The 11,001-nt window shown below is 44.0% G+C and overlaps 1 protein-coding gene across 2 annotated transcripts in view; it reads left to right on the plus strand.

The window, feature by feature from the left end:
* Positions 1–10,769, plus strand: part of LOC121699600 (NACHT, LRR and PYD domains-containing protein 3-like) — a 25,793-nt gene extending 15,024 nt beyond the window's left edge. For both annotated transcript variants that reach the window (XM_042081878.1, XM_042081877.1), the window contains exons 7-13: positions 4,253–4,426; positions 6,631–6,804; positions 7,412–7,585; positions 8,378–8,515; positions 9,193–10,142; positions 10,255–10,410; positions 10,573–10,769. In XM_042081878.1, coding sequence (XP_041937812.1) covers positions 4,253–4,426; positions 6,631–6,804; positions 7,412–7,585; positions 8,378–8,515; positions 9,193–10,142; positions 10,255–10,410; positions 10,573–10,592 — 1,786 coding nt within the window. In that variant the 3' untranslated portion in view covers positions 10,593–10,769. The remainder of the gene's footprint in view (positions 1–4,252; positions 4,427–6,630; positions 6,805–7,411; positions 7,586–8,377; positions 8,516–9,192; positions 10,143–10,254; positions 10,411–10,572) is intronic.
* Positions 10,770–11,001: the final 232 nt, after the last annotated feature.

Genomic DNA, 11,001 nt, shown 5'->3' on the forward strand with positions numbered 1-11,001 from the left:
AATGTTGTTTGTTTATTATTGTAATCAGTGGCAAAGTACTCAATCATGTTACATTTTTGTATGATTTGCAAAGAAATTTCGCAAAGATCGCAAAGATCTCGTTGATCATATCCGTAGTTGTTGTAGGCCTACTGTAACGTTACATTTCATTTCTGGTAGGGCAGTGACGTCACTGCCCTGAAGAAATTGAACAGCGCCTGCTGTTTGTCTATGTAAATCTGTCGACCGATAATGGAACTGCAGCTAGAGCGCGGTTAGTAGAAGGTCGGGTGGGCAGATCATGCCACTGCCCACCCTATACGACGTCAGAACATACTGCCTACTGAGTTTGTAGTTAACTTAGCTATCAAAGACCTAGGACCTGATCAGCCCGACATTAACATCGTATACCAACAAACAAAGGACAAGAGTCGGTCATTTAATCGGACATTTTTTACGTTCGTGGTAGGCCATATGTCTGATAAGAAGCTCTGGTTGTCTAGCCTGACGAGCCAGACCCACATTAAAATGTAGGGTCTGGACACTCACCGTTCGCAGTGTTCAGTCCGAGGGGCGGGATAATCAGTTGTCTTTCAAATTCCCTCTGCACGCAATAGGACAGCGGCAGCGCTATGAGTCCCATGCGTTTCCCACCAGCGGAGCTAGTTGGCTAGTTCAAACGTTTGCCTACTTAATAAAAGCTTAACTCGTGTCACACTGTTCGCCAGCAGCAACATCCATCTTATTTGTTTTCAAGTAGCAGGGAATTCAAGCCAAACCGTTGCAACTCTGCCATCAATCATTATGTTAAGCCCACCTAACGACTCTATACACGATTTCATTGGCCTGATTAAGTTTCGATTTCTGGAGCTCTCAAGCCAACGGAGAGTTGCTAGACTAGCCCTGGCAGCAAATGTAATTTGCGGCCGCTAGGGGCGCGTCTAGGCTACTGGTTGTCCTGAACGCAATGAAATGCTCTGTTTTCCATGCCTGCTTTTCCGATCTTCTGGGGGACAAGGGGATGTTTGGAGTAGGCTAGTGTAGGTGTGTGTGACATTAAACATTTTTCAGAGAAGGCAAAAAACATGAGGCTAGTTGTCCAAATTAGCCATGCTGGGGAAAGCTAATATTGCAGCACAACTCGATGAGGGCTGCACTGTAAGTGCGAAATCGTGTATGAGTTTGTTCACCTGAGAGTGACACAGATAAAGTAAGGCTGATTGCACAGACATTTGATGGGGCTAGTGTCATGGGAGGAGCATCTGGTGGAGTGCGTAAGAAAGTGCAAGACGTGTACCCTAATTGCTATGCACATCAATTGAACCTGGTGATGGAAAAGGCTGCGTCAGCAGCATCCTCAGTGCGTGTCTTCTTCTCGGATTTTTGTAGTTTTTCCGCTTTTTTCACAAGATCTCTGAAAAGATTTAAAAGCTTATTTTGGAGTGTTTCGAAATAATTGAAACATCTGGAGATTTTAATACAATCTCAGTTAGAGAGGCTAAAGGGTTTTCTCGAATGCTCTTAGATCCCGAGTTTTTATTCCTTAGACCGGTTCTAAGATCATGCCCCGTGTAGATGAGCTCTATGCACAGCTGCAGAAAAGAGCAATCGATGCAGTGGAGGCACACAGGGTTACAGACAAGTTTGTGGCCAACATGAGAACGATAGGCCTATGTGATGTCCCGTGCCTTTGTGCAAAACATACCGGTGTCCAGGATAAGCGCAGGACCGCTTGTAACTTTGCGCAAATTGCCTATGAAGTGTGTGACAATCATAGTTACCGGCCGCCACCAACAGATTTTCATTCACTGGCCATTTGTCTGCCGCCATCCTATTTGATAGTTCAAGCTTCCTCAAATTTTCCAAATCATTCCCCAAGGAGCTCTTGAAAAAAACTGCCCTTTTACGTGTATGTGTCACTTAATATTAATTTCTATACAAACCACGGTGGACACGCAAGCACTCATTCATACACACAGAATATTTACCTTTTTTATGAATAGCCTACTTTTAATTTACTCTTTAAAGTTGAGCTGGCTCTTGAACACAATAATTTTGTTACTTATAATTTCTTTTATGAGTAGGCTAGGCCTACATGACAATAAACAACTTAAACTTGACTATGAGAGCTGAGTGGTGTAAGGCGGCGTGAAGCCTACACTTGGAGCTCTAGTGGAATTTTGATTTCGCAACGAATTCTCGGTTATTTGTTTCCCTCTTGAGTTTTTCCTCCAAAGTAGTTCTCCACTGATCTGAGCTAATGAGCTGATTACCGGTACCTACATTGTAGCTTTTATTTGTCTGGAATCTCAACATTTTAAACTTCACTTCTTATGAATAAAATAACATTAAGTAGGCTAACATAGGTTAATAATGCATGAACAAAACGGTATTTTGACCGCAAGTGGTAACATTATGGAATTCCATTCCCCAGATTTCGCTCATAGCCTAGCCATAGAAAGAAAGAGTCGTAAAAATTAACAAAATCTCCGTGGACCGCCCTTGTGCGTCCAGCTGCCGGTGACCTGGAACTATGCCAATTTTTTTTTCTAAACTTGATCAACAGACTCTGCTCCGCCTATTTGTCAACCCAGGAGCCGCTACTGTATGCACGGGCTCGGGTAGGGTCGGGCTTGATTTTTTGGGCCCGATCTAAGCTCTAGTGTGTGTGTGTGTGTGCGTGCGTGTATGTTATGTAGATAAAAGTACAGTATGTGTTTGTAATAATCAGCTCATGTATAGTGTGCAGATGTTTATGTCAGTATGTGTGTGTTTGTGGGGGGGGGCACTCTTTGATTGTTCAGGTATGGTGTTCGTGTGTTTAGCAGTGCCTACCTGAGATAAGTGAATGATGACCAAAATCAGAGTCTCTGTGTGTGTGTGTGTGTGTGTGCGTGTGCGTATGTTATGTAGATAAAAGTTCAAAAGAAGAGTCTCTGGGCCAGATGTACGTACATTTGCGAACGTAGCGTTATCAGCGCCATGGACACACCGCAGATTGCGAGCGCTGTCAGACCCAAGTTTCCGTCGTATTTATCAATCGTTCAATCCTTAGTGTAAACTGCGCCTTTCTCTGCCCTTCTCCGCCCATAAACGCAATTTACGAACGTCCACAACTGAATGGCAGCGCCTACAAGCGCAGTTGAATGAAGTTAACTGATGACAACATTAAAAAGAATCAAACGTTTAGCGATCATGAAATAATACCATACATGATAAGATGTCAACAAGCAGGTAGATAATGAAGATCAGTAGTTCTACTCAAACTACTTGTGCACGTAGGCTATGGAAGATTGGTCAAATCTAGCAAGTAGGAAAGTTTAAGTGAATGACGTGAAAGTGAAAGTAAGACATGCGAAAGGCCAACGAAAGTTAAGGTTGCTTTTGGTAGTACAAATACTTTCACCACAAAAACTGGTGTTCTAAATAGCGATTCTGTTGTCTTTGAAAGGTTCTCTTATTGACGCATTGAACTGCAATGTGGATTAACACCTGTTTTTACAAGGCGGAAGTATTTAGGCGCAGAATAGACGTGCGCTTTCAGGAGCAGTCTTTGTACATACCGCGGAATACATAACTAGGTGCTCTTTACTCTTCCCCTCCCATCTTTTTACGCTAAACTCCCACTTTCCCCTGGATCCTCCCATGAATGCATATGCATGACATGACAATCGCAATCTGCCACTTTCAGCTCCCGCGACAGGCAGTTTGCGCTTTTACATCATTGCGGCCTGTTTGTACATACCTCGCAATGATTTTACACACACATTGCGAAACAAATACGCCTGTAATGGGCGCAAAAGCGTTAGTACATCTGGCCCTCTGTGTGTGTGTGTCAAATAGGGTGAGTATGTGTTGCAGTGGCCCCCTGTGATGAGTGCATGATAAAATGCAGTGTGTGGAGAAGCAGTGTTATTGTGTGTGTGTGTGTGTGTGTGCGTCTATTGTGTAGACAAAAGTATAATCAGCTCATGTATAGTGTGCAGATGTTTATGTCAGTGTGTGTGTGTGTGCGGGGCACTCTTTGATTGTTTAGATATGGTGTTTGTATGTTTGTTTGGCAGTGCCTAGCTGAGATAAGTGAATGATGACCAAAATGTCTGTGTGTGTGTGTGTGTGTGTGTGTGCGTGTGCGTATGTTATGTAGATAAAAATTCAAAAGCAGAGTCTCTGTGTGTGTGGTGTGTGTGTGTGTTTGTGTGTGTTGTATAGTTACAGGTACAGTATGTGAGTGTAATAATCAGTTATGTCATCATGTATTATGTTTCTCCAGGCTGAGTAGTTGTTCCCTCACAGAGAAGAGCTGTGCTGTGATAGCATCAGCTGCCAGATCAAACTCCTGCAGTTTGAAGGAGCTGAACCTGAGTAGCAATAAGCTTCATGATGCAGGAGTTCAGCATCTCTCAGAGCTCCTCAAGAATCCCCACTGCAAACTGGAGAAACTAACGTGAGTCTGAACACACAACAACAGATCTGTGTGTGTTTTTGGGGGGGGGGGGGGGCGGGCAGTGATGAATGAGTCATGAGTGGAGTTCATAAGTTTGTATGTGTGTGTGTTATTGTATGTGTGTGTGTGTGCAGTCGTGTGGACGTGTATGTTATGTAGATAAAAGTACAATATGTAAGGGATAATGGACGACACGGTGGTCTATTCACATAACTTCTGTGAACAGACCACCGTGGAGTCCATTATCCCGCTTATTCCACTGTTGCCACTTGCGTTGTGTTCATTTCCTGTTACAATTTAAACGTTTTAATCGCTAAAACGGTCTTGTTTGTAGAACTAATTTCTTCCGACACATATCAACTAATTTCTCAACTTGCAGGACAAACTGCCGTTACTAGTTCTAAATGGATGGTTGCTACGGCCAAAGGCCAGTCGTTAGTTCTATCTCTCCCGTTGTCAAGCGGGCATATCCCAAGATTCTGATGAACTTTAGCTTTGAAACATCGCTATTTTACTTAGCCTGCTGTCATCCATGTAGCTAAAAGCCACCTCCGTCATATGCTACAATGTTGCCATGTTCTGAACGTCTGCATTTTACAGCTCAGATGCAACGTGACAGTTCATTTAAACTTAACGAGTTCGGCGAATTAATATACAAGTGTGATACGGCCAAAAAAATGGATCTACTTCATAGGTGTGCAAATAACATATGGTTAATGGTCGTTCTAAATTACGTAGGACAATGGGAAATTCAACCAAGCAGTGGAATAAGTGTTTGTAATAATCAGCTCATGTATAGTGTGCAGATGTTTATGTCAGTATGTGTGTGTTTGTGGGGGGGGGGGCACTCTTTGATTGTTCAGGCATGGTGTTCGTGTGTTTAGCAGTGCCTACCTGAGATAAGTGAATGATGACCAGAATGATGACCAGAAGCAGAGTCTCTGTAGACAAAAGTATAATCAGTTCATGTATAGTGTGCAGATGTTGGTCAGTGTGTGTGTGTGTGTGTGTGTGCGGGGCACTGTTTGATTGTTTAGGTATGGTGTTTGTATGTTTGTTTGGCAGTGCCTAGCTGAGATAAGTGAATGATGACCAAAATCAGAGAGAGAGTGTGTGTGTGTGTGTGTGTGTGTGTGTGTGTGTGTGTGTGTGTGTGTGTGTGTGTGTGTCAGGGCTCCGAACCGGTTCAAGGAACGAAAACGAAAACCGAAAACGAATGGAATTTTACGAGGAGCGGAAACGGAAACGAAAACAAAATGTTCTTCAACTGTTCCGGAACAGAAACGTTATTCTGAAATCCACAAAACCGGTTAATAACGTTTTCTTTTCGTTCTCTATATATTTTATAAAATTTCACAAAAGTGAAAGTGTAAGTGTTCTACACATTAAACACATAAGTGTTCTACTCGTTTGATTGTAGGCGAACAGCCTAATAATTTGATTTCTGCAGTTTGAAGAAGAAAAAAAAACGAATAAATCCACCTTTGGTCCAAATGTGTTTATTTTGTCTTGCTGTTGTAATGTAACCTATCCGTCTGCCACTTCGGATCTTAGGCCAGCTCGTAGCGTAGGCTACTGAAACTGATTTGGAAATTGTTTGTAGCCTATGCGTAATAGCCTATTTTGCCTGTCCACGCCTTGTCGTTTTAAAGTTGGGATTTGCGCAATTATAGCCTATTCTATGTAGAAGAGTTAAACGGGAAATTTGAGATAGGCCTTGTCAGCAACAGACAGGTTCGTTTATAAACAGGGTTGGAATTATAGCGCAAGCCTTTGAAGATCTCCATATGGATAAAACTTAGGCTACAACCAGGTAAGGAGTTTAGCACTTATCCAGAAATATTTTTGATAAGAAATTATTTATAGGCATAGGTTAGGCCTACAGTAAGTCTGTAGGCTATGGGATGGATAGCCCATCTGAATGTTTTTGGATGCCGCCTGTGATTTATTATTTTTGGGCATAGCTACGGTATAGGCTAAATCAAGGGGAAATAATGAGTACGTCTATTCTAAGGTAAAGTCCACAAAAATAGACTTGATAGGCCCGCCAAACACTGCCGGAACTTTAAGAACGAAGTGTGTGTGTGCGCGTATGTTATGTAGATAAAAGTTCAAGAGCAGAGTGTGTGTGTGTGTTGTATAGTTACAGGTACAGTATGTGAGTGTAATAATCAGTTATGTCATCATGTGTTATGTTTCTCCAGGCTGAGTAGTTGTTCCCTCACAGAGAAGAGCTGTGCTGCGATAGTGTCAGCTGCCAGATCAAACTCCTGCCGTTTGAAGGAGCTGAACCTGAGTCACAATGAGCTTCATGATGCAGGAGTTCAGCATCTCTCAGAGCTCCTCAAGAATCCCCACTGCAAACTGGAGAAATTAACGTGAGTCTGAACACACAACAACAGATCTGTGTGTGTGTGGGGCGGGGGGGGGGGGGGGGGGGCGTCAGTGATGAATGAGTCATGAGTGGAGTTCATAAGTGTGTGTGTGTCTGTGTGTCATAACCCAGGATGTGTGTGTGTGTGTGTGTGTGTGTGTGTGTGTGTGTGTCACTCTTTATTGTTCAAATAGGGTGAGTACAGTATGTGTGTGGCAGTGGCCCCCTGTGGTGAGTACATGATAAAATGCAGTGTGTGAGGAAGCAGTGTTATTGTTTGTGTGTGTGTGTGTGTTTGTGTGTGTGTGTGTATGTTGTGTATATAAAAGTACAGTATGTGATTGTAATAATCAGGTCATGTATAGTGTGCAGATGTTTGTCTGTGTGTGTGTGTGTGTGTGTGTGTGTCGGGCACTCTTTGATTGTTCAGGTATGGTGTTTGTATTTGTGTTTGGCAGGGCTTACCTGAGGTAAGTGAATGATGACCAGAAGCAGAGTCTGTGTGTGTGTGTCTGTGTGTGTGGTGTTGTGTGGTGTGGTGTGTGTGTAGTGACAGGTACAGTATGTGAGTGTAATAATCAGATATGTCATCATGTGTTCTGTTTCTCCAGGCTGAGGTGTTGTTCCCTCACAGAGAAGAGCTGTGCTGTGATAGCATCAGCTGCCAGATCAAACTCCTGCAGTTTGAAGGAGCTGAACCTGAGTTACAATAAGCTTCATGATGCAGGAGTTCAGCATCTCTCAGAGCTCCTCAAGAATCCCCACTGCAAACTGGAGAAATTAACGTGAGTCTGAACACACAACACCAGATCAGTGTGTGTGTGTGTGGGGGGGGGGGGGGCAGTGATGAATGAGTCATGAGTGGAGTTCATAAGTTTGTATGTGTGTGTGTGTGTCATAACCCAGGATGTGTGTGTGACACTCTTTATTGTTCAAATAGGGCGAGTACAGTATGTGTGTGTGTGTGTGGGGGGGGGGGGGGGGGCACTCTTTGATTGTTCAGGTGCCTGTACTACAAAGCGTGATTACTGGCGTATCACCCCTCCGCTAACAACTTCTCCCGAGACAATGTCTGAGCACCTGGATGATCTCTTCAGTTCTTCTTCTCTTCTCTCTTCAGTTCATAAGTGTGTGTGTGTGTGTGTGTGTGTGTGAGTGTTTGTTTGTATAGTGTTTTCCATAGTGGTGTAACAGTGTTTCCCATGCATTGACTTATTTGTGGCGGCCCAACACAATATCAACACTGACCACCACACAATGATTTTTCCAGTTTGTACTAAATTATACTTAAATCTGGTTAGCATCATAACCACGCTGCGCTAATTTGTTAAAAACTGTTGCAAATATAATTCAATTCTGTGGGAAACACTGGTATAGGTGTCTCTTTCTGTGTGTGTGTGTTTGTTTGTTTGTTTATATATGTGTCTCTTTCTGTGTGTGTGTTTTTGTCTGTTTCTCTCTCTCTCTCTTTTTCTCTGTGTGTGTGTGTGTGTGTGTGTGTATGTTTTAGTGTGCAAACTGAAGAAACTAATGAGAAACTAATGTGATTGTTAACACATTAGTAATTTGTCCTCTAGAGTGAATTATCGTACCTTCCTAAAGGACAGTCCAGCAGCAGCCTCTGCTTACAGCTCCCACTCTGCTGCAGAGCTGAACCTCAGAGACAAAGCCCAGCAGGACCCAGGAGCACAGCTTCTCTCTCTGGACACTCACACGTGAGTCTGGTAGACAATGGAACACACTCACTCTCTCTCTCTCACTCACACACACACACACACAGACACACACCAGAGGTTGCGCTACACTTTTTGGTAACACTTTATTTGAAGGAGTGTGCATAAAACTGTATGAGTGTTTATGAATATTATGTTCATGTCAAGTTGGGATGTCTTGATTATGACAACAGTAACCATGATAACACACAGAGCATGAGGTTATCAGGCAGAAGGTTGAGGATAAAATGGATGGAGAGGATGGGGTGTGTGTGTGCGCGTGTGTGTGCATGTGTGTGTGAAGGAGATCTGCCCCATGACCTGCTGGGCAGCCTCACCACCCTCTGCAGTGCCTTCCTCTCTTGTGCTGGGCTGTTGCCAAACCACACAGCCATGCAGCAGGTTAGCATGTGCTCCTCAGTGTTCTGTCCGATTAAAGGCATAAAAACAAAAACAAAAACAGGATGGGACTGTAAACAGTGTGAGGGAAAATGTCTGTGGCTACATCCATCAGTTCCGCGGCACATAGCCTGGGGACATGTCCTGGGACCTGCCTCCTTGCATGTGTTCACTCTGCATACAGTATATTTGGAGGGAGAAACTTCTCATTATGCTGCTTTTTCTGTGTTCAAGTAATCTGTGTCTGTCTGTGTGTGTGTGTGTGTGTGTGTGTGGTAAAGGGAGGATCACCACAATGATGTCCCACAGAGGAGCTGTGAATCCTGTGCTGAAGTTCCAGACTCCAGCCACTGGGTCCAGGTGGAGCCTGAAGTCTCCACAGAGAGCGTCTCCACCTACAGCCTGAGCTCTCCTGCAGGGAGCTATGAGTGCCCAGAGTCTGGTCTGCGCTGGACATGTGCTGGTCCAGTCACCCTGCAGTACCGCTTCACAGACTGGCATCTCTTGACTGATGAGCTGCCCCACATGCAGTATAGACCAGCTGGCTCTTCAATGGACATCAAGCTCATCTCAGGAAAGCTGGAGGAGATCCATCTGCCACATTTCCTCTGTTTGGGAGGTAGCCAGTCTTCTCTGAAGGATGCTGTGGAGTTTCTGCATAAGCAGGACAGTGGAGTGTCTATAGAGAAGTGTGAGCTGAGTCGCTTCCATGCCAGGCTGGTGAACCCCTCCTTTTCTCTTCTCGGGCTTTTCTACTCTCTGAAATATCTCATATTTCCTGGCAAGGAAGAAGAGAAGGAGAAGCAGGTTGACGTCCATGCAGATGTTCTGGTCTATCAGAGCAGCAAAGCACCCCTCATTTTCCGCACATACCTGCTGCCCATGGATACCCATTTGAAAAGGTTAGTGGAGGAGCAGGAAAAATCAGAATTCAGAGGCCACAGACTCCACAAAAACCGGCCTGACATTCCTCTGCGGATGAATGGGTTCTATGCTTTGCACACTTACTGCGTAAAGACCGACTGCTCCAAGACTGACTGCAATTCCGAAATCTGTCCAGGAAGTCTGGGCCTCAGAAACGAAGATTATGTTCCCAACTTCTTTGAGGTGCAGATGAGGGAGACTGTGGACTTCAAAATGAAGCTCAGCAGCTCTGTAGATGAACAGCAAGTCTGGGAAGCACGGATCTTGGCCAGTGAATGCTGGGACAATCCCCAGGCCTCAGTGGAAGGTAGTATGGAGCTAGTGCTGTATGTTAAGCATGTACACATTGCTTTTTTACATGTGTTTGTTTATGTCCTTCCTCTCTTTTGTTTGTTGCTGATGTTATGTCTCTGCCTTAGTGTCCACTACCAGCACAGAGGAGATGCCCTCTGACTCCTCTAGCCCAGTCCAGCCAGCCTCAGTCTCGTCCTCCATTACGGCGCACACTGGTGGAGTTGTTGTGTGTCCTATTGTCTCTGGCAATAATATCAAAAGACAATTATCCATCAAAATTGGTACGAAATTTGCCGCTCGAATTAGGTGCATTTCAAACACATATTTCTGTGTTCGCTGAGGGTCTGTATTTTCCAAAAGTGCTGTTGTGCACCTACCATTGTTAAATGACAAAATGTGTACTATCATTGAAGGATAACATTCTCTCTCTCTTTCTCTCTCAGATCACATTCCACCAAAGTGAACTTCCGGATGTTGCTAAAACCACCCTTCATCATATTGCTCTATGTGCCAATCAAATAAAGCTCCAGTCTAGTAGCTCTCAGGTTTCCAATTTCACATTTTTGAATACAATTGAATTGAATGTATCTAATGTTTATACTCAAGGCTTAACGTTGTGGCCGTTTAAGATTTGAATAGATAATTACATTACATTACATTACATTACATTACATTTAGCAGACACCTTTTGACCAAAGTGACTTACATATGTCAAATACAAGGGATTACATTGTCCCCGGAGCAACTTGGGGTTAAGTGCCTTGCTCAAGGGCACAACGGTGGAAGCCGGGAATTGAACCGACAACTTTTAGGCTACTACACGCTAGCCCAGCTCCTTAACCACTACGCTAGCACCGCCCTAATTATGTATG

This window comes from Alosa sapidissima, chromosome 24, assembly GCF_018492685.1.
Source record: "Alosa sapidissima isolate fAloSap1 chromosome 24, fAloSap1.pri, whole genome shotgun sequence".
Taxonomy (NCBI): domain Eukaryota; kingdom Metazoa; phylum Chordata; class Actinopteri; order Clupeiformes; family Clupeidae; genus Alosa; species Alosa sapidissima.